The 23,605-nt window shown below is 35.7% G+C and overlaps 1 protein-coding gene across 1 annotated transcript in view; it reads left to right on the top strand.

Moving 5' to 3' along the window:
• The first annotated feature begins 3,813 nt into the window (after window positions 1-3,813).
• Window positions 3,814-23,605, top strand: part of LOC147069056 (NAD(P) transhydrogenase, mitochondrial-like) — a 43,881-nt gene continuing 24,089 nt past the window's right edge. Inside the window, 10 exon segments of the mRNA XM_085951716.1 lie at window positions 3,814-4,133; window positions 16,658-16,874; window positions 17,932-18,086; window positions 18,946-19,086; window positions 19,452-19,574; window positions 21,489-21,676; window positions 21,997-22,152; window positions 22,923-23,127; window positions 23,288-23,418; window positions 23,421-23,499. Of these exon segments, the coding sequence (XP_085807842.1) occupies window positions 16,684-16,874; window positions 17,932-18,086; window positions 18,946-19,086; window positions 19,452-19,574; window positions 21,489-21,676; window positions 21,997-22,152; window positions 22,923-23,127; window positions 23,288-23,418; window positions 23,421-23,499 (1,369 nt within the window). The 5' untranslated portion in view covers window positions 3,814-4,133; window positions 16,658-16,683.

Here is a 23,605-nt window from a genome sequence, read left to right as displayed (position 1 = left end):
AAAGTTATCTGTAGAATGGCTAAAAATGGAACTTCGAACTACCATAGGACGCCATTTTGAAAATGTTATTCGAATGTCAGATTTTGTCCAGTTACGAGTCTTGATTAGCTAGTTTTCGACAGTGGCTCCCCTATCCCATTCTTCAGATATGGTTGTAGGTCTGTATCAAACTTGCGTTTGTATACATCTGACTGATTCGCAGCTAACTTCATACTGTCACGCAATATCGTAACGGTGTGCGCGCGCATCTCTCAGTTTCCCTCTCTACCAAACTCTCCAAAAGAAGTAGGTACCTATAACATCAAAAATTAAGGAAGGCATGCGGTTATTCTACTTTTAAACTTTCGTACACTTATATGATTTTTTCGCCTGCGGCGCAATCACCGTATCACGACTTTTTTAGATAGTATAATTTATTATTATCTACCTACCCTCATTTGTATATTTATTTTATTATACTATCGCAGGTACCAGTGGTGTAGTGCCGAATAAAATAGTATCAGCTCGCAGTTTTTAAACATCGTAATACCCCCCTTCCTCCACCCCCCACTTCTTCAACAGAGATGACAGCGATTATCGATAAACATCTGGTCTTCACCTACGAGTTATTGCGAGCTGTCACGTTCACAATTGGTTATCAAATGCGCGCGGCTGAACGGTCATAATATTATTCGTATCGTTGGTGTCCGATTGTGTCGTCCGCGTTGTCTTATCTTCAAGACATGCCGCAACGGAATATTAAAGTAAACATTGAATGCCCAGACAATTGCCTAACGTATCGTTCTCAAGCAAACCACACGATCCGGTCGTGAGGCCCTGACGAAAAATAAGTAATACCTATTCTATTTAAGTAGGTACCTACCTAAATAATTTGTTTTTTTTTTCGTTTCTGGGGGAGGGGGTCTGGACACTCTGGACCATAAATCGTCCCCCTTTGTACGAGCCTGCTACCAGTGCTTTCACTATAGTAAGCGCAGTCGACTTAGTGGGGATACCTTCATTCGCCCTAATTCATTATGAATGGTTGGTTACCTATCTTTTATTTGATCACCGATATCTATGGATACTTATTTTACGGAGAAAGTGTAGATAAGTAAGATAGCGTTATTCTTTATTACAGATTTATTTGTATGATTATTAGCGGGACTTCAAACGGCAAAAAAATTAATCTGATTGACATTATTTTTTCTATCACATGTTCTGAGAAAAAGGTCTGCAAAAAATGTTCTGTCAAATTAATGTTACGTCCTGCCACTAGAGGCGCACCACGCTGAAACAATTGCTATGATCACCACAATAAGATATCGATATAAATTACACACTATAGTGAATTTATAATGACCATCTCTAATATTAAAAATATAATTATTGTATTAAAGTCACCGACGAAAACGTTCTCAACAAGACACTATATCGCAAATATTTAAACATATTTTAAATTCACTTAAACAGTAAATCATATGAATAAATTAATTATTGAATGTGTAGCTATTGCCAAGATAAAATAATGTTTTATTATTTATTAGGTACATGTAGATTTCGATAGTACTCGTATCGGTTTTGGTTGACTGGTACCGGAACCAAAACATTAATTATAACATATAAAACATTATAGCGCAAATCTAACTTTTAGAAGAAGACAGTGTAAATTATTGTAGGTGAAATTAACGGCAATTAAATACTACTTACTTACTTAATACAATTATTATTCAGAACATATCTATGAAAAGCTACCAAATCGCGTGTCATATTATGTGCTGAAACGGTAACTTTACTGGAAAAGATAAAAATGGCGACTATAAACATTGTCACAACTTGCAATATATTAATTTTCAGTAGCATCGATTCTACTACTATAAATACGTTAGATGAATACTATGAGTGCTGTAATATTGACAAGGCGACCTTTAATTTAGTCCAAGTTACCAAGTGTACCTACCTATATTATATGACCTAATCATATAGCGATAAAAAACTTGCTACTTGCAAATTTATTATGACAAATTTTAAATGCCGGGATTTTGTGATTTGACGGGTGGCCAAAAAATAAATATAGTCTTTCACATATAATCAATCAATTAATTGAGCCGAGGATAATAAGATTTCTCGCCTTCGATAGGAAAGCAGTGAAAAGTAAGTACTTAATAATAAAAAAATAGAGTATATTAAGGGGATAATTTGAAAGAGTAGAATAGAATTACTAATAAATAATAACCATGTCCCTGCTTTTTCGTACAATTTAGTAATTTTGAACAATCAAAAACACCCAGGCTTTGAGAAAAACATATAAATATTGTGTTCTCACCGGAATCGAACCCAGAACTCTCGGGTGGAAGGTCAGCGCTTGCACCACGAGAGCCGCCTTTTTATCATTGTTATGATGGATTGTGAAAGTTGTACATGCAAAGCACCAAGCACCGATTTCCGTGTAAGACATGTTCATATCTTGAGGAAAATGGGCAAAATCGTATTGCCTCTACGATTTCTGGAGCTGACACTTAATTTATTGAAAATTCTATACGACGAAGAAAAACATCTATACGTGATTTGTCTACGGGCATGATTGCAGTGACATCCTTAGATAAAATGCTGCCCCTAGGCAGCGCCAAAATGACATCCCATTTTTTATACAGTTTTTATCATCTTTCCATGACATATATACCACTAAATCTAATTTAAATACCATCTCTACTTCAATAAACAATATTGCGGGTCCACGGTATTCAGATACATTTAAATATACACCTGACAACTTTCAAAACTCGCAAGTGACTGGCAAAAATATTTGGATAAATTAAATAGCTAAGTACGTACCTACCTATAATTCATATATAATTATCAAATCTGCACGTCAAGGATGTGTCGTCTAAGGACAACGGAAATAAACTAGACATCGCAAACCCGACAAAAAAAAATACAATCCAGTTAAACATTCTATGTTAATTAATAGGTAAATTTTGTTTCCAACCAGTGAGATGAATTTTTTAATGGAGAGATATTTTCGTGATTACTAAGTTTAGGTACCTATTTCTTTATATACCTAATGATTCTTCTCGATTTGCCGCCCTTCGAGTAACTGCCGCCCCAAGCGACGCTCAATCTGCCTACCCCACGGGACGTCACTGCATGATTGCCATAATACTGCTCACCATTGCAGTTTTAATTCACTAATTTGTATGACTATTATTTCTAAGCCAACCTTAGACTGCACTAAATTTGTTAATTAAAGGTATTTTTGAAGTTATACTTCTTTTGGGGCGTTTGGTAGAGATTGCAATTGAGAGCTGCGCGCGAATACCGCTACAAAAGTGCCCGACAGTATGAAGTTAGCTGCGAATCAGTCAGCTGTATACAAACGCAAGTTTGATTGTAGAACTGTTCCGTTGCCTAAACGATTAATGCCGTAAACAAACGATTAAACATAGTGACAGTTGTTACTTTAAAAATAAAAGCAACGAGAAATATGTATATAATTTAGTAATATAAGTTAAAGTGTGTAGAAATAAATCAGTGGCGCTCCAATAAGCGGCCCCTATTTTTGAGTGTGTAATTTAACAAGATAATTAAGAGCTAGTCGAAGAATCTAGGTTATCACAAGTTTTGTTCTTGTTTACATCTAAACATTGATGCTCGTACAAAAATTGCAACTTCCATCCAGATCGAGGAGTTTTTTTTAATAATATATGGACATTCGCGGATGGATGCTGAAAAATATAATATCGCGAGCGTGAATGTATAAACCACAATGACGTGATCGCAGTCATCCCTAAGCGAGTACGTGAGCCGGCAGCGAACGGGAGCTTTTCGCTTGCCAAATCATTTTTGGATATTCAACTTGTTCGGCGCGCGGGGGTCAGTGGCTTTTGCACCAATTTCTCACACTAATTCAATCAAAATTAACAAAAAAACGAAATAAACAACACCCCTGCGTCGTCCGCGAACGCGTGTGTCCGCGAAAAAACCGCATTCGATTTAAAATCAGTGATATTTATATTACAGTGAATATAAATTCGACTGGTGCACCACGATTCATACGAATTTGGCGGCAATACTGCAGTGTTTTTATTGGATTTAAGTGAAATCTGATGCCATTGACTGCTTTGATAAACATCTAAGCATCGATCCTTCAAGTGGTATGTATTTTTTATTAAAATTTTCGTACATAAGATTTCTCGTGGTTGAAATTAATTTATCAATTAACAGCATGCGGCACAAAAGCCAGCTGTTCTCCCGTGTTCGTCGAGTTGATGATAATAATTTTATTCTTTTGTTATTTTTAACAACTCATTTAGCACACTTATCAAGGGAACTGTCGCGTGTTGTATATTTAAAACGATGTAACAATTTTATTTACCGTATTTTATTCATAAATCTGCCAGAAAATCTTGTTCAATACGTAGGTACCTACATATTAATTTGGTATAACTTTTAATAACTCATTTACCCCTGTAATAATCATAAATAAAAACTTAAATCCCAAAGAAAGAATCAATATTAATAATAAATAATTCATTTTTAAAACTAAACTGAATGATTAGTAGCTATATATTTAATTAATTGAATGATTAAAACAGGTAGGTAATCTTACTTGACGTTATTAATTTGCATTGTGTGGTTGATTTGCAAATTTTACACCTACATGAACATGGGACATCTATATTTTATTATCTCAAATAACCTCATTATAGTTCTCCGCAAAGAAGTGAGCGATGAAATTTCTATTTTGATCCCAATAATATAATAATACCCGTTAAAATAATTTGCCCAAACCACAGTTATTCCAACTGTGATATCCATGATAATGGTATGAGACGTCCGCATACGGTGCGTATAGTACGACGAAAGGATGCAACTCGCTACGGAATTCGGAAAGTCTACAACCACAGAACAGATTAATAAATATAATTCAGATAGCCTCAATGCACTACATTTTGAAGCAGGGTTTTGAATGTGTGAGTGTCCTACGAAAATGAAACTCGCATTATAAACGTGCAATAGTGTGTGTTGCAACCTTCAAATACACCTATATTGAATGAGCGTCAGTGCATAAACCGAGAGCAGTTATCAGAACGAAGGACAAGCTTTGAATGACGTAATCTTGACACGTGTTTAAGTTTATCCCATATTCTTCCACACTCGAGATCGGTTGCCTGTTACTCCACACCCGAGCAATCGTATACTCAGCTTCGAAAACAGGTGTTTGCAGCGGATTCTGAGCTTGAATTTAAAATTGTCCGTTTTTTATTATTTCATATTACTTACTTGGAGATTGTTACAGAGAGTTACATGTAAATTGTATGTGTTATATTTCGCCGTATCACGGTTCACTGTGAGCTGTCGTACGTCGTGAGGGGTCCCGTGACACGCCCGTTTCAGATCGAGTGTGGTGCGGGGCTGTTGGTTTGGTGCGGTTGTTAACTTCAATGTTCAAACTATTGAGTCTTAACTCACACTTAAGGAAACTATATAATATGTACGTATTACATTTCGCCGTATCACAGTTCAACTTGACCTATCGTACCGGAAAGAGATGGCCGTGTAGCATTGAGATAAAAATGACGATGTGTTAGTGAATCATTGCACACAGTAATGTCCGCATTTTATTAGTTTTAATAAGAGCATTCATTTTATAGTGATTGTTATCAAACATCTGATAATATCGCTATCATTATTATCAGATATTTGATAGGCACGACTTGGTACTTACGAGCTAACCTACTTTTGAATCGTACAATGTATGTGTACGATGTATTTATAATTTTCTTCCGTATTTCCCTTGTATTCCGGTGGTTTTTATTACGACTTTTTATTATTTTTACATGGGTTTGATGTCAATGCTATACGGCAATCGGTTTCCGATTCAACATCTCACGGTTAACCATGTGTGATTTTTTCACCAACATAAACTCTGCCATCACTCTTGCCAAGAACATAAAAATATCACACGAACTCACACAAATACTAGCAGGCCACAGAGCAGTGAGAGCCTCTCTAAAAAGATTTAAATTGAGGGACGATGACTGTTGTCCACGTGACGGCTACACATTTCAAACTTTGTGGCATGTCATCAACGACTGCCCTATACTAGAAAAAGTAGCGGTGGACTAGTATGTAGACAGCATAACCATGCTATTGATCTCCAAAAACCTTACAAAATTCTAAACAACAAAACAACACAAGAACACTACACAGCATATTTCATTCAGGCCATAAAGAAAATATAAACGGAGGAGCATAATTAACTACACATCAATGCAACTAACCCTCCCAACCACCTTGTACGAAAAAGCAAGGAGATGGTTATTTATATTAAAAAAAACATGTGTGCTACAGCCGACTGCATACGTACAATTTTACGAACAAATAAAACATGTCTTAAGACGGTACTTCAGCGAAACGGCAAATAAATTTCAACTTTAGGTGCGACGAAATTTCGGACTGGCTGGCAATCGGAGAGCGAAAGTCGAGCTGTGAACACGTCAATTTGTTTTGTGATGGCGACGGGGGAATTAATTCTTAAATCGTGTAAAGATGACTAAAAAACGTTACCCATTATTATTAGTAAATATATTAGAATATATATTAGATAATTAGCGAATATATTATTATTATTAGTAATAGACCAATAAACATAACATTAAATGGACGCATGTTGACTTTTTAGATATATTAGATAATTAGCGAATATATTATTATTATTAGTAATAGACCAATAAACATAACATTAAATGGACGCATGTTGACTTTTTAGGACAAATTATGTTTTGTTCTGCACGCGTCATTTGCACAATCTTCGCGTTGCGTAGTCACGATCGTTTTAGACTGTGCCCCAGCTGAAGTATAACCTTAAGGCCATACCTCAGTTGAGGCATGGTCTAAAAAGATCGTGGCTAGGCGATACGCGGATTGCGGGTCGCGGATGCAAATGACGCATACCGAACGAAATATAATTTGTCATATAAATCCATAAATCCAACATGCGTCCATTTAATGTTCTGTTTATTGTTCTATTAGTAACAATAATAATTATTCATTGATATGTTTTCTTTTTAAAGTAAATGGGTAACGTTTTTAGTCATCTTTACACGATTTAAGAATTAATACCCCCGTCGCCATCACGAAACAAGTTGACGTATTCACACCTCGACGTTCGATCTCCGGCGAGTCTAAAATTTCGCCGCGCCTATAGTTGAAAATTATTTGCCGTTTCACTGAATTATCGCCTTAACATTAAAATTATACGCTCATCTTTCGTGCATCGTATTATTACAAGATCACAACCCCTTGAACTTTGGTAGAGTTTTAAATAATAAAAATATTATTATATTATGGCAGAGAGATAAAACATGTTATGTTTTTTTTTTATTTTGTTATTTACCTAACTCTAAAATCTGTTTGACCAAATAATAAAAACACTAATACGTCTATATGGTGTAAGTAGTGATACAATGTAGTTGGTTCATAATATTGTTTATCCGTGTTCGGAATTGTACGTATGCAGTTGGCCGTATCGCAGTCCACCGTGAGACGTTGTATCGGATACCGATGTCCGTAAAGCATTGAGTTCAAATTCAAGTCTAAATAAAGACGAAACTATTGAAAATTACACGTGTTTAAGTGTATCCCATATTTCTCTACAACCAGAATTGTATCTTCTTACAGCCACACACTCGGAAGGTAACAAACTACACTTATTTTAGTATTCTCAGATTGCTACTATTGTATCATGTACGGAATCGAAATCGCCCTATGCCGTCATATAATAACTATACGTAGACAGGCGACGGCGCTAAATGGCGTGTTCCGATGGTAGTGCTAATTATTGCTTCATTTAGAATACAACGTAATAACGTCATGTTGTAAATGAATATTTTCGATATTTCGTTAATATCACAATTAACGTATTAAATACCACTTTTTTCAATATGAAATTTTCTACAGTTTATCATATTGCATTCGAAGTATAAGCAATAACTAGCACCACGATTGAAATTTACGGTTTCGTCCTTTGGCCTGAATATACTGGGGACCGGGAATCGTCATTATCTATGTGCTGTCATACAAAAAGTTCACACGACTCGTTCCAGCGCATCTATTCTATACACAGCACAGTGGCATTGGCCGCTATCGAGGGTAGTTTTAAATATTTTTGTATTGAAGTATGTACTTACCTATTATATTTTTAACAATAAGTTAGTTGTAATTGTTACAATAAGTGCTATGTTTTAACAGCACCTCTCTTGGCTGTGCTAACTTTTAGAGCGAGATAGACAGAATTGACTGTTTAGACGTCTAACCAGTGTTGCCATATTTTTCTATGCTGACTATCGTACAAAGGCTTAAAAATTTCAGTATTCTGTAAAAAATATATTACAGGAACATTTTTCGGCTCGAATCCTTTAAAATTATAGTATTTTGGCATATTCGGCGTAAAATTATAGTATTTTACATTTTTTGCAGAATCAAAATTATAGTAGTGTACTTACTATAATTATAGTACGGTTAGCAACACTGCGTCTAACTTATTGTAACACTTATAATACCTCAATACAAACACTGTGATAAACTGCCCTCGATAACTGCCGATAGCGACCGATAGCAGTCTTGTGTATAGAATAGATCCGCAGTTATATTAAATTTTAAGCCCGTGATAACATTGGGGTTTGGGAACTCCTGATCTGCTGACTTGTATAATTACTTACAGTGACGAATGTAAACACTATGGTACTTATCTGTAATTATAATTATTATGAACCGCATGCCAAGCATAGAGTTAAATGCATACGTCTATAAAGAAGGTTTCTTTTCAATGTCTTTGATACCAGATTATTTATAAAATAAATATTTACTTACCTACCTACGTAGGTATTATAGTTGCCGGATGCCATACGCACATAATAACATGTTACTTTTAATAGTGTAAACAGGGTAACTTGTATACTCTTATTTTTTATACAATGTCACAGTGTTGCACACCGAATTATAATAAGTTATTTATTATCAGCGGCGATTTTCTTTGACGCCTAACCTACCTAACCGATTTTTTTTAAACGGTACATGTTCAAACACGCGCGTTAACATCATTTTGCACCCTACTTCAATTATAGTTTGTCAATTTATGGCTACGGCCGTATGTTGTAGCATAACCACTGGGGAATGCCAAAAGAAATGGCGTGTTTAAAAAAAAACACACCTTATTCTTAGGTCAATAATTATTATAAAGCAATCATTATTCGTAGGATGTTTATCACACTTGAATGGTCAAAGACATAGGTTATAATTAGTATCTTTAGAATTATCTCCAAATGTGTTAATCTTGCCCATTTTTTAAATAAGTAATAAAATGCCCAATATCAATATAATTTTTTATCGTACATATTTCACTATAATAATGTCGACATAAATTGTACTGATGGTTTTATAAATGCGTTTAAAATTTAATAAATGTAAAAAATCTTAACACCACTGCACATTTATGTACTGAAATATGACTATATTCTAAAACATTAGAGCGAGAGGTTTAAAAGAATACTATTTTATGTAATAAAAATACTTTATGCAGTCATCAAATGTTTAAAATAAATATAAAGGGTAATAAGGCTTCAAAAATATATAAATAGATTATCTACAACGTTTAAGGTATGTCCAGGATCATGCTTTGAAAATAGAACAAAAGCTCCATTTTGACCTACGCTGAGCATGTCCCCCCATAAAGCATCCACAAGCTGGATCTGATCGTCTATAAAAAACAATAAATTGAGGCTCTAGGGCAGGCCTGTTGTAGTGTTAAAAAGAATATATATTACGTTGTCCACAGACACTAACAAACGCTGGGAACTGAATTTCTCATATTGTTTGTATTATTATTTTATATTGCATTGGGGCTCGAAATCAGTCAGCGCCTAGGACAACGTGTCTTAAACTGTCACTGTCAAAAAGTGATCGTTCTAGGGTCCTTGTATATGATACGCTTATATCGCAGAACCGATTGATAAGTTAGAAATACGATAGCCAGTCGCCATAGACCAAGATTTCGAAGCCAGCTTTGGTTTATGTCTTTATGGTTAAAACATCATAAAACATAATAAATACAAAACCTCCGGAATGTCTTCAAATATTATCAACATTGAATGCGCGCTTCGTTTATGTGACAAACTTTAATAAACATTATGAAACAGATTTAACTATTGAAAATAACATAGGTAGCTTTTCTTTAAGCCATGGTGTAGTTTATTCTACATTTTCCCATACTATTAAAAATTACTTACAGTCTGGTTCAGGAGGCAGCCCATTCCCCATTATTTTTGTGTTCCCTGACCCAGGACATATCTTTAAAAATATCCAACTGTGCTCCTAACATTTCTCATGTTTGTTTAATTTTAAATAATATTAGACAGAGAGGGACCAACCAATACGGTAAAAATAGAATATTTTTTCTCTACAATAAAAAAAATAACAACTAGGTCAATAACTGTCTAAAAGTAGTGATAAGAAATTACCTGATGATATGCGTAACGAACTTTACCTGTAATATCGTCGAACAATGAGCTAAATGTTTATGCATTGAGTTGTAGGTACAATTTTGTAAATTGTTACGACAAACAGTGATGTACCCTATTCTAATAATTATCTAACTATCGGTTCATTTTAACAGGACGTATCCTATGCTCAGATGCTTTATACCAGTAGAGGCACCTAGCGGAAAAATACGAAGCTTGCAATTTGAGACATTTTTTGATAATTTCCATTTCAACTGTATTAATTAATAAATATGTATCTGAAAACAATAAAAAGTTTTTTTTAAGTCTACCTCAGTCGAGGCATGGTCTAAAAAGATCGTGGCTAGGCGATGCGCGGATTGCGGGTGCAAATGACGCATGCCGAACGAAATACAATTTGTCATATAAATCCAACATGCGTCCATTTAATGTTCTATTAGTAACAATAATAATATATTCATTGACATGTTTTCTTTTTAAAGTAAATTGGTAATGTTTTTAGTCATCTTTACACGATTTAAGAATTAATACCCCCGTCGCCACCACGAAACAAATTGACGTATTCACACTTCGACGGTCGCTCTCCGAGTGCCACTGCCAGCGAGTCTAAAATTTCGTCGCGCCTATAGTTGAAAATTATTTGCCGTTTCACTGAAGTATCGCCTTAAGTCAAATATAAACTTACAATTGAAAAAAAAATGTTAATTTGTTACATATTTATTTCAACAGTTACGTTATTATTACATTATATTTTATGGTCATATTTATTATTAAAATTTAATGTTAAGTTTTCAAATTTTTACCGTGTAGATTTTTGACTAATTCATCGTTTTAATATTTTTTATATTTATTTAAAAATATAAATGTGTATAACTTGAAATCCTTTTTATTAACACAGGACTCGAATGCATTATCGTTAGTGCATACTGATGATGGATTAAAATATCCCCGACGTAAGTTAATTACATACCTTATCGAATTAATTTTACATTTCAAAATAGTGATATTTATTCTGAAAAGGGTATTTAACATATAAACTTACCCTCAATCACCCTTAACAAAAATCGGTAACCGGACAAAACAGAACATGACAAAACAGAACAGCCAGGGGAAAAATGAAACATTAATTTTTGTGGAATCTATTTAGGTCAGGTTAGGTTAGGTCATTATTTCGTTGTACCAGTCACCCAATCATTTTGAACATATTATATTGATTAAGATGAGATATCCTAAGCTTGCCGGCAAAGTCCCGTTTATTTGAGGCTTTCTAGCGATTAGGAATGCAGAAATTAGGTATATAATTTGATTTATTATGGCGTATCGAAAATCTGTGCTATTAAAAATCTATCAACATAATAGAGATAGGATAATTTCAATATTAAATTTATATTTATCGTTGTTCTATTTTGTCATGTTAACCTAATCAGGGGTCGGCAAACTCTTGGACCAAAAGAGCCAAATATGAGTATCTTCTTTTCGACCATGTCCGATCCTAATAGGATCATATGGGCCTCCACAGAGTAGAGGTTTGTATTGACAGATTTTTTTTTTTGCGAGAAATGGATGTCAGCCACTTGCTCAACCTATTAGGTCCATACCCTGACACACACAAATTGAAAAACAATATGTGTACTTGCCAGACCCAGGATTCGAACCTGGGACCCACGGCGTTATAGTCCAACGCTTAAGCCGCGCGGCCACCGTGGGCCATATGAGTATCACAATGGTTAAAAAAAATTCGAGAGCCATACATAAATTTTTATAAATATGATTTATTTCAGTGAATGTTATTGTTTATTTATCAAGTGAAGAAGTTTTGCGAATAAAACTAACGCAAATATGAGTATTTTTATTGTTGACATTATAAATATAATTTTTACAGAAAATGAGTTACATACAATTTTCACGCATTCCTTAAAACTAACGTGAACAATGACCTTCCTTGCATTTCTTTGGAGAGTGTCTGTATGTTTGGTCTTGTAGTTTTCAATTTTAGGCGTGACTCCAAATTTTCATCGGTTATTTGGTTTCTCTAAATGCTACTTATATTGTTCATCGTAGTATCTAGCTTGTTATGTAGATCTTTTAGTGTTTGTTGTTAGTGTTTTAGCTGTGTTGTGAAATTAAATTGCATTTTTCTCTCTCCAAATCCTCAATTTTGGTGGCAAGACCTACAAATTTTTAGCTACATAACTCTTTGCTTGTTAAATCCACCAAAAAAAAATTATTTCAAAAGTGCTCGTGTCAATATGAAATGGAGAAAAATTTAATTTGTCGACTATTGCAATGGGCGGATTTAAAACGACAACAATCATACCTTTTTTGTAAAAAAAAGTGAATTGGGAATTTGGCAAAGAGCCGCATGTGGCTCGCGAGCCGCGGTTTGCCGACCCCTGACCTAACCTAATGTTACACCCCCGTATGGTCCCCATTTGGGGATGTCTCTGTGTATCTGGAGAGGCCCGAGTCGGTATCAAATCCAACAAATATTAAGCGCTGATTACGAAAATAAATAATAATAGAGTCGGCAATGCCGTAGCTTATGACGGTTAAAAATATTGCAACGTCGCCGTCTTTCGATAACGCGCTCGTTGAAAGCGAAACACAAGATGGCGGATTGTAAACAGCCAAACAGTGAACACGCACATTTCGTCCTCCGTAAAATAAATTATTCAAAATGTAACTATTATATAATATTAACTTAAATAAACCTCGCCGTTTCTGATCACAATTCCGGTGTGTTAATTGTCCACCTCCACATCCCGAATCCAGACGAAAAACCATACCAAAATAAAAGTGATAGGTTGCCATTCACTTTCGAAAATGGAGGGAAGTGATACTAACCTAAATAGATACCACGAAAATTAATGTTTCATTTTTCCCCTGACTGTTCTGTTTTGTCATGTTCTGTTTTGTCACTGTTCTGTTTGATCATGGAACCCAAAATGTCAAAATCATATTAATATAAGTAGCTTGGGATAATATATGATATGATAAAGTATGTAAGTATATTTATTAATTAATGGGTAAAGTAAACCCCACCACCCAAAATTTCGTTAAGCCGCCACTGGTTTCTTCAGTTGAGTTGAGATATTTGCAGATGGAGTATGTAAGTATGACGCGTTAGCAAGCGGTGTATTGTAGTGAATGATAATAAATTTAATAATTTACGTTCCGGAGTTGATAACACTTAATAACTTGCGCTGTTGACCCCATTAAAGCGACTCTGTTATCAACAGCTGAAACAAAAAACCAATTGCATGGGTGAGCAATAATAAATGAATTTGTAGTTGTATAATATAAAGGTACACGTCGCCTGACACATGGAAGCAGGGCGACGACAGCGTTGGGTAGGCCATGTCTCAAGTAGGGATTCCAATCCCGGGATCCCGAGCTATTTTCGATACCTATGAATCCCGGGATTGATAAACATAATCCCGGGATTTCGGGATTGATTTTTTTATCAATTTTAATGGAAAATAAAATATAACAGAAAAAATACGTTTAATAAAAAATAGCTACATTAGAAATAAACTGAGTTTGAATAAAGTTTGATTTATACCCATGTGTAGGTAACCGATTCATTTTATTTTTTCTTATGAATTATTAAAAATGAGAAAGATTGGAAAAAAACAATGCTTCGCACTTTTAACAAAGTAATTCCACCATGATCTCATACGTTTTACGGCAGTTTCATATTTTCCTGACTAATTAGATTTATGAAGCGGAAAGACCATAAGTACGCCATGTTTATTTGCTTTTCTATTTTAAATCTCGCTAATCCATTCATTATGTCTTTACTATCAGAAACAGCAATCTCATATTAAATTCACATTATTATTTATATTTCAATATTATTTACTCCATTAAACTTGTGTATTTCCAAGATTGAATGCATACAATATTAACAATAAATGACTTAAATAGAATAAATTATACTAGATTTATTTTTGACCGATTTTATCAATGTTATTTGTAAATATAAAATTTTTATATTAACAATGGAAAAAAATGCCAATCCCGGGACCAGTCCCGGGATCCCGGGATTGTCAAATTGTAATCCCGAAATCCCGGGATCAGAATTTTGGCTCGGGATTGGATTCCCTAGTCTCAAGTATGGAAGATAATTATTAACCATCCACGGCAGTGTTGCCATCTTTTTGTCGCCGAATTATAGTACGCGATCCAAGAAATTATAGTATTTTGGCAAACATTATAGTACGCGTTGTCATATTTTGATTTTTTATTTTTTGTTTTTTTGCTTCTCATCAAAACAAATAACGAAGAATTTTAGAAATTCCGAGACCCCTTTTTATTTAGGTACCTCCTCCAACCAAAAACGCTTACCGACGAATACAAGAAATTTTGCTCAGCGTAGGTCAAAATGGAGCTTTTATTCTATTTTCAAAGCATGATCCTGGGCATTCCTTAAACGTTGTAGATAATCTATTTATATAATTTTGATGCCTTATTATCCTTTAGATTTATTTTAAACATTTGATGACTGCATAAAGTATTTTTATTACATAAAATAGTATTCTTTCAAACCTCTCGCTCTAATGTTTTAGAATATAGTCATATTTCAGTACATAAATGTGCAGTGGTGTTAAGATTTTTTATATTTATTAATTTTTAAACGCATTTATAAAACCATTAGTATAATTTATGTCGACATTATTATAGTGAAATATTTACGATAAAAAATTATATTGATAATCTCTGTGATCCCAAATTTGACAAGAATTAGGCATTTTATTATTCAAAAAATGGGCAAGATTAACACATTTCAAGATAATTCTAAAGATACTAATTATAAGCTGTCTTTGACCATTCAAGTGTGATTAACATCCTACGAATAATGATTGCTTTATAATAATTATTGACCTAAGAATAAGGTAGTGTTTTTTTGAAATACGCCATTTCTTTTGGCATTCCCCAGCGGTTAAGCTACAACATACGGCCGTAGCCATAAATTGACAAACTATAATTGAAGTAGGGAGTAAAATGATGTTAACGCGCGTATTTGAACATGTACCGTTTAATTTTTTTTTTTATTAATTAATTTAATTTTAGTACGTTTCGCCGATTTATTGTTCGGAAATAACGAAATTTTCGTACTTTTTGCGTATTTTTTCCAATATTCAAAATGATAGTATTTTGGGCGTACTGTACTATTATTATGTACGTATTTTGGGTATATTAACTGTACTGTTTTATATCGTACATAGTACGCAGACGAAAATTATAGTACAAGTAGTATAATTATAGTACGGTTGGCAACACTGATCCACGGATTGGTGCGTTGCCCATCAGGTGGCCATTAGATATAATTAGCATGTTATTTAAATGTGGTAATTCAATATTAATTAAAAGGTCCGCAGCGAATGGGTAATCAATCATAATAGAAAAGAGGACCAGTGTTGCCAAGTGAGCAAGCTATTCGGCAGGAAAGAAACACTAGATTTTGTGGAAATAAAATTGCAAGTAAATTAACTTATTCTATCAAGAACGAAGTCCGAAGATACCTTTGCTTTCGCGTACCATCGAAAAATCGAAAAAATGTCGATAGTGTAATAAAAACCACACATTATAGCAGAAATATATTTCAAAATTAACAACAAATACCTATCTGTGGTGGCCAACCTATGACATGCAAGATGATTTTGGATGTTACCCGAATACGTTATTTTGAAGAGAAAAAAATCTATAATACTTAATAATAAATGACAGATCACAATATAAATATAAAAATAGCATGCAAATACTCTTCAAGAATAAGCATTACATTATTAATTATCACAGAACAGATAATAAATAGAATACCGATAGCCTATATTCAATACGCCGCATCTTGATGCAGGGTTTTGAATGTGTGAGTGTCCTACGAAAATGAAACACACATTATGCACGTGCAATAGTGTGTGTAATACACCAACATTAAATGAGCGTAAATGCATAAACCGAGTGCAGTTTTTGGTATTCGACGTACAACGTATTATTGACACGTGTATAAATTTAACCCGGATTTTTCCTTACTCGAGTCGGTTACCTGCTATCACCTTACCCGTTATGTATTTCAGTTCCCTTTATTTCTGAGTTCCCTGTTAATTATATTATTAATAAGCTTTTAATGACAAAAGTAATTTAATTTTTTTCAGCGGAGGTAGAGCGCTAATCCCTCACGATGTGCGGAGTGTGCGCGGCCCGCAGCATGGCCCACGCGGGGCTTGCGCTCCGGGTCGGGCGCAGCGCCAGACGCTCGACTCCGTGGAGGCTCATGGCTTCGCAGGCCGGTGCGAAACCCGCCCCCGTCGGCATCCCCTATACCAAACTGACTGTCGGAGTGCCAAAGGAGTCGTGGACCAATGAGAGAAGGTGAGTTATAAGAAATAGTGACAGATTATACTAAATTCATTCTGTGTTTGATAAAGTTATGTAGTGTAGATGAAATCATGTTATGTATGACCAAAAACATGGATCGAGTTCTGGACTCATTAGTGCAGAGTGGTATCGTTAGACCAATTGTTCTGTCATTGAATTGCATCGAATAAACGTTCGTCAATATCTAAAAATGGTATTTTATCAATAATAAATAATACTTACACATGAAAAGTTATCCCATCTTTCTTGGAGTGTTTAGTAGAATTTTTTTTACAATTTTTAACTAGGCACATTGGCATTTTGTAACACAATTTTTACAAATTTTCACAAAGTAACAACCGATATTTTGTATGGGCAGACCCAGCGATGTCGCCAGACCGCTTGCAAGCGGAATGTTCATTTGTGCGAAGGATACCGATATTAAAATATGAATTTCGCCATCCGGCAGACCCGACACAAAGTGAGTGTCATTTTATTTTCCAGATGATTCGTCCATATTAAATGTCATTGCGTTAGACCCATCAATTACACACTCAAGGCGGAGATGGAGATTCAACAGCGAGCTTTAAGCTTGGTGCAGGAGCCAGTACACCGTACGGTTCATCAAATTGGGCCGTCTTTTATGGCTAGGCTGTCTAAACAGAATGTAAAGAAACTGAATTTCGAGAAGCCGGAAGGCAAGAAATGACCTGGTCGACCTAGTACAAGATGGAGGGATAGCGTCAAGAGGAGGCCAAGAGCCTTATAGGGGGTGTATTACCATGAAGAAAAATAAATCATCGATATTGGGTCAGCTTCACCACAACGATACAGTATGAATAACGAACAGTGTTTTGATTGTCAATACGCATAGGTACCTTTCATCCCTATGATCAAATGGTGTGGTGTCTAGCTTTGAAACTGTGACGCTCTTTCTCTGCATCGCCTTCCCTGAAGGCTTCCCAAAACCACCAGTCCGCTCCGAATAAGATGTCCAAAAAACTGCAGAATATGTCAAATAAGATGTATGCGTTAGATAAATTGTCGCTGTTATAAAATTCTTTCATTCCAGGGTAGCCATCTCACCGACAGTGGTAGCCAACCTTGTGAAGAAGGGCTTCAACGTGACAGTTGAAGAGAATGCGGGAGCATTGGCAACCTTTTCAAATCAGCTTTATGAGCAGGCCGGAGCCAAAGTCGCCAATACTGAAAATACATTCCAATCTGGTGAGAAGATAACTTAATAATATTCAACGCCCTGAGACGTTTCGTTTCATTTCACAGTGGTTTTTTTAAACACTAAAAGACCCATGAAATATAATTTTGAAGGCCTTCATTTATATTAAGTGAGAGTTTAAGACGATGTGGTGCCCCCCCGACTGGATGCCAGGACAACTGGACGATGTGACATCTGGACAATATTTACTACACACTATTGTTGTAATCTTAAATTAGGTTATTATAGTAAAGCTTTGTTTGTATTATATATTATTGTGCCGATCAAAAGTGCATTTAAATGCATTGCGTAGTTTTCGGTATAGTGATTTGTTTCTAATGATTATTAAGTTTTGGTCCAAATGAACCTCACTTTATTACAAGTAAATACTTTAAATACTTTTAACGCCCACGGTGGCCGCGTGGCTTAAGCATAACGCCGTGGGTCCCAGGTTCGAATCCTGGGTCTGGCAAGTACACATATATTGTTCTTCAATTTGTGTCTGTCAGGGTATGGACCTAATAGGTTTAGCAAGTGGCTGACATCCATTTCTCGTAAAAAACAAAATCTGTTAATACATACCTCTACTCTTTGGAGGCCCATATGATCCTATCAGGATCGGACATGGTCGGGGAAATATTTTACATTAAGCTCACTTGTCGAATTGCTGTTACATGAATTTTCACGCATATCATACATCTGTGCGGAGCCGAGATATTCGTCGACCAATTGGCGGCGCCGAATCGTCCCATTCATGTTAACTGATTAAGCATCGTGTGTAATTAAAAATGACTATTGCTTTATTTAAACCTTATATGGATCAAGAAATGACAAAACTATAATTTAGATGAGGTGCTATTTCTATTCCAGATATTGTGTTGAAGGTGAGACAGCCTTCGGAGAAGGAAGTTCCTCTATTCAAAGACCAGGCTACGGTGATCTCATTCTTGTACCCTGCCCAGAATCAGCAGCTCATCAAACTTCTGGGTGACAAGAAGATGAATGCTTTCGGTAATTATTATTTTATTTTATTGTGGTCCCTTTGTTCCACGAAATCAGAGCCGTAGTTATAACAGCGAGATCTACACGCTGCATGATTGACATGGAAAAAGGCTTTTCTATGGTCTAATTATTACAAGGGCAGACTTGACGACTCACGCCGATCGTCGAAAGGTGTTGTCAAACTTAAATTTAATAGCAATTATAAGTAACGAACGATTCGAGTATCAATTCACCGAGTCATCGAGTTTGATTGTGTAATATGACAACTTTTTACAATATGCTCTGAGACTGGAACGTAAAGCGGTGTAGTTTGTTACATAATATGTAATGTGAACATTAATATATTGTATGATATTATTATTACCTATTTTCAGCTATGGACTGCATACCCAGAATCAGTCGCGCTCAAGTGTGGGACGCGCTGAGCTCCATGGCAAACGTCGCCGGATACAGAGCAGTTATTGAAGCCTCAAATCATTTTCCAAGATTTTTCTCAGGTATGCACTATTTCATTATTTACTATACAACAATAATTATTGGAAAGAGTACCTCAATTTTATTCAAAATATCGAATGCAAACACTACTCTTTTTGTGGGTTCTATTCTGCATTGTTTCAGGTGGTTACCAGGAATGTCAAAATAGCAATTTTGTAGTGTGTATACTGTGAATATTACCACAGTAAATACTCCACACAGCAGTGGCGAAGTGTGGAGGTAGGCTGTTAAGGTAAGATCTGACATAAATAGTGTACACTGAACTTTGTCAGTCATATGTATTTGTTTTCATTGAACTAAGACTACAAATTCCAGATAGTGTTGGTTAGTTTTTAAAATTCAATTAAACTCGAAACTCGAGAAGCGGGATTCTGAAAAGATCGTCGAAAAGGACGTTCCAGATTATACAGAATCAATAAGATAAAAAAGTTAGTCGCCATAGAGCAAGAGTTTTGAAGGCTGTTTTGGTTTAATGATTAATTAATAACAGTCAGGCTATTCAATGCAATACATCAGTGGCAAAGGGTGGAGGTAGGCTGTTAAGATCTGCCATAAATAGTGCACACTAAGCTTTGTTAGTTATATGTATTGATTTTCATTGAAATAAGACTAAAATTTACAGATGGTTAGTTTTTAAAATTCAATTAAACCCTGTGAAATCCAAGCCATAATAAATAATAGTCAAAAAGTATTTATCTACCTATAAATATCTAAAATTATGCCATTAAATCATATATAATGTTAAATGAGGCGTCTAATTACAAAAAGCGACAAGTCCACATTTCAATATTTTCGGGAAACAACGTTTTTATGTTTCAAGCTTCAATTATTTGTTTTAACGTGAGATTATTTTTTCCGTTGTATTCTATGTCGAAATTAGAACCAAATGGCAATTTGTTTCAGCCGATAAACTCTTAAATGTAATAAATATAGGCAAAATAAAATTGGACGTAGCGCTATTTGTAGCTCACTTTTTAATTTACTCCGCATAAGGCACATATTTCCGTGGCACTGTCATGAGTTTACCAGATGCTACAGCATGGGAGATGCCCTTTTCAATATTGGACGTTCCCTTATTGGTTGACTTAAACACGCGCGAAATCAACCAAACTTTAAATAATATGAAACACGGACTTGGCGCTTTTTGTAATAAACCGAGACTTCAAATATTTTTTTTCGTAGGGTTATGTCGCGTTTTGGAATTTATAGATCAATACATATTGTGTAAAATTATACAAAGAATACGTGCGTATTTTTTTCTCGATTTTGACCAAATGTAGACTCAAATATTTTATAGATAGAAGAATATTTTTTATCTATTATGATTTGGTTAGGCAGAATTTAAAAAAACTAACAACACCATCTATGTATAATAATAATATGTATTCTTAATTCAGCGAAAACAAATAAATATGACTGAAAAAGTGTGCACTATATTTGCCGGATCGCCCATATCATACCAAAACTATTATGATTTGGTTTTGGAAGTGTTTAATTGATTGATAAAAACTAACCAGCATAATCTGCAAATTTGTATTCTTGGTTCCAATGAAAACAAATAATAGTATGACTGACAAAGTTTAGTGTGCTTTATTTATGTCGGATCTTAACAGCCTATCTCCACCCCTCGCCACTACCACACGAGTCAGATCACACACTGACAGTACTCCATCCAAGTCTGCCCAAAGCCACCTCCCTTCATTGTTGGACTTCTAAAATATTTCAGTTCACGATTTGGAATCAGGCTAGATGAAACTACCAATGACAGGTGTATACATCGTGTACCGAACTAGAATGCGGCCACAATATATAGGAACAAGATAAATCCTGATGATGAAAATATTTAAGTCTGACTCTAATCTGTCTATCGACCTGGTACGATGTCCGGCTTTTAATACATTTTTTTTATATTCTAGGCCAAATCACAGCAGCTGGTCGTGTACCGCCGTGCCGCGTTTTAGTGGTAGGTGGGGGTGTCGCCGGGTTGGCCGCGGCTGCCCAAGCCAAGTGTATGGGAGCCAAAGTGAGAGCTTTCGACACCAGGCCGGCCGTCAGGGAGCAGATTGAATCACTCGGTGCAACGTTCGTGACAATGGACATGCAGGTATAGCTGTTGTATTTCATCCTTCACCCAATTGGTTGTGCCAATGTATAAAATGTCGAAAGTGTTAGCGATACATAATACTATGTTAAATTAGATAGTCAATTCAATTGACAGGAGATAGGGCTATACATTAGTTAACCTTTTAAAAGAAAGAGTCTGTCATTATCCGGAAACGAGGAGTTTACTGAAAAAGTGGATTACGGAGAGTCTACCCAGATAGCTCAGAAATTGTAAATATACTGGTGAATTTATACACCAGAAATTACAATCTTTTCACGATTAAAATAAGAACAAGTTTTAGTAAATTTATTGTCTCACAGGAAGACGGCGGTGGCACTGGAGGTTATGCCAAAGAGATGAGTGACGCTTTCCTGAAGGCGGAGAGAGATCTCCTGGGAAAGGAGGCGAGACAGGCTGATGTGGTCATCACTACTGCACTCATCCCAGGAAAACCTGCACCTCTACTTATATTGCAGGTGAATATTTCGCTTCTTGTTTCATCCACACTTTTACCAGATTGAAACATACATAGTTAATACAGTGGAACCTCGATATCACATACTAATGCGGATGAGGGGGTATCTGTTAAAGCCAAAACTCTGTTATCTAAAAACACAAATAAAATTCTGTTTATTCGTCTTCGAATGATGTATCCAGACACCCGTTGTGGAGTGACGTTAATGTTCTGCTTTAAAAAAAAAATTTTGAAGACTGCTGTTTTTTTTATAATCTACTATCTAAAATTACGAAAATGCGTGTAATATAGTTGAATTTCATCTTATCACTGATAACTTTATTTTTGGGCGTATTGTTTCATCTTCGTCGCTATCTTCACTTCCATCCTCATTTTCCAAGATCATAACTTTATCTGATATTTCACTTTCAATCATGATATGCTACCCCCCAGGGTCACCTTTATCTACTTCTAACCATTGAAAACTTATTGAATTGAGTAATAAATGCCATCCAATCACTTCGAGTAAACAAATTAAACTGCTGTGCAACTGTGTGAACTAGCAGCCAGCGTTCAAACGTAATTTTTACGTTCAGTCTACGAGCAGGACGGCATTATGATGTGATTATCATGCGCAGAACATTGTTCACAAGCGGTAACACTTGATTTAAACATGTATGACATTAGTTACTATCTAGGGTAGAAGATGGCGAATCCAATAATCAACAACTTGAATCCATCTATTCACCCGTGTAACACTGCGGTCATGTAAATTTGTTGTTAATTGCGCAGGATGCCATAAGAGGCATGGCACCGGGCAGCGTGGTGGTGGACTTAGCAGCGGAGGCAGGTGGCAACGTGGAGACCACCAAGCCAGGCCAGGTCGCTCAAGTATACGGGGTCACCCACGTCGGTTTGACTGATCTGCCGTCCAGGATGCCGGCTCAATCCTCTACCCTCTACGGAAACAATATCTCTGGATTCTTGCTCAGTCTTGGTAAGTTGCTTATCTGCTTGTTAGTTCCGATTGTAATGTACCATGTATTTTATGCGTAGTCCAATCATCCCGTTGTCATGAGGGTACAGTCGATGGAATCGATCATTCCGTAAAAAACTGCGCGACTTAATTACCATATTACCTAAATTATTGTTTGTAGGTTCATCGGAGCACTTTAACATAAACCTTCTGGATGAAGTAACCCGCGGCAGTATAATCCTTCACGAGGGAAAGCTGATGTGGCCGGCACCACCACCACCAGTGTTAGCTAAGACCGGGCCTGCCGTTCCGTCCCTGCTGCCGCTAAACTTGCTCCCGTCCCAGAAGATCCCTTCACTGTACGACTGAAGGACAGCTTTTTGCTTACTTCAGGTGAGTAACGATGTGAATACTTTTCTTAAAATATTGATAGCACCTTGGCATGTCTCATCTTTCCTGGCACTCCTTGACTGACGAGGCGATACCTCTTTGACGGGAG

The sequence above is a fragment of the Rhyacophila brunnea genome, unplaced genomic scaffold, assembly GCF_057557595.1.
Source record: "Rhyacophila brunnea isolate RB1 unplaced genomic scaffold, BYU_Rbru_1.0 scaffold_24, whole genome shotgun sequence".
In the NCBI taxonomy this organism is placed as follows: domain Eukaryota; kingdom Metazoa; phylum Arthropoda; class Insecta; order Trichoptera; family Rhyacophilidae; genus Rhyacophila; species Rhyacophila brunnea.
Note: the sequence above shows the minus strand (reverse complement) of the source record. Positions and strands in the feature narration are given on the sequence as shown.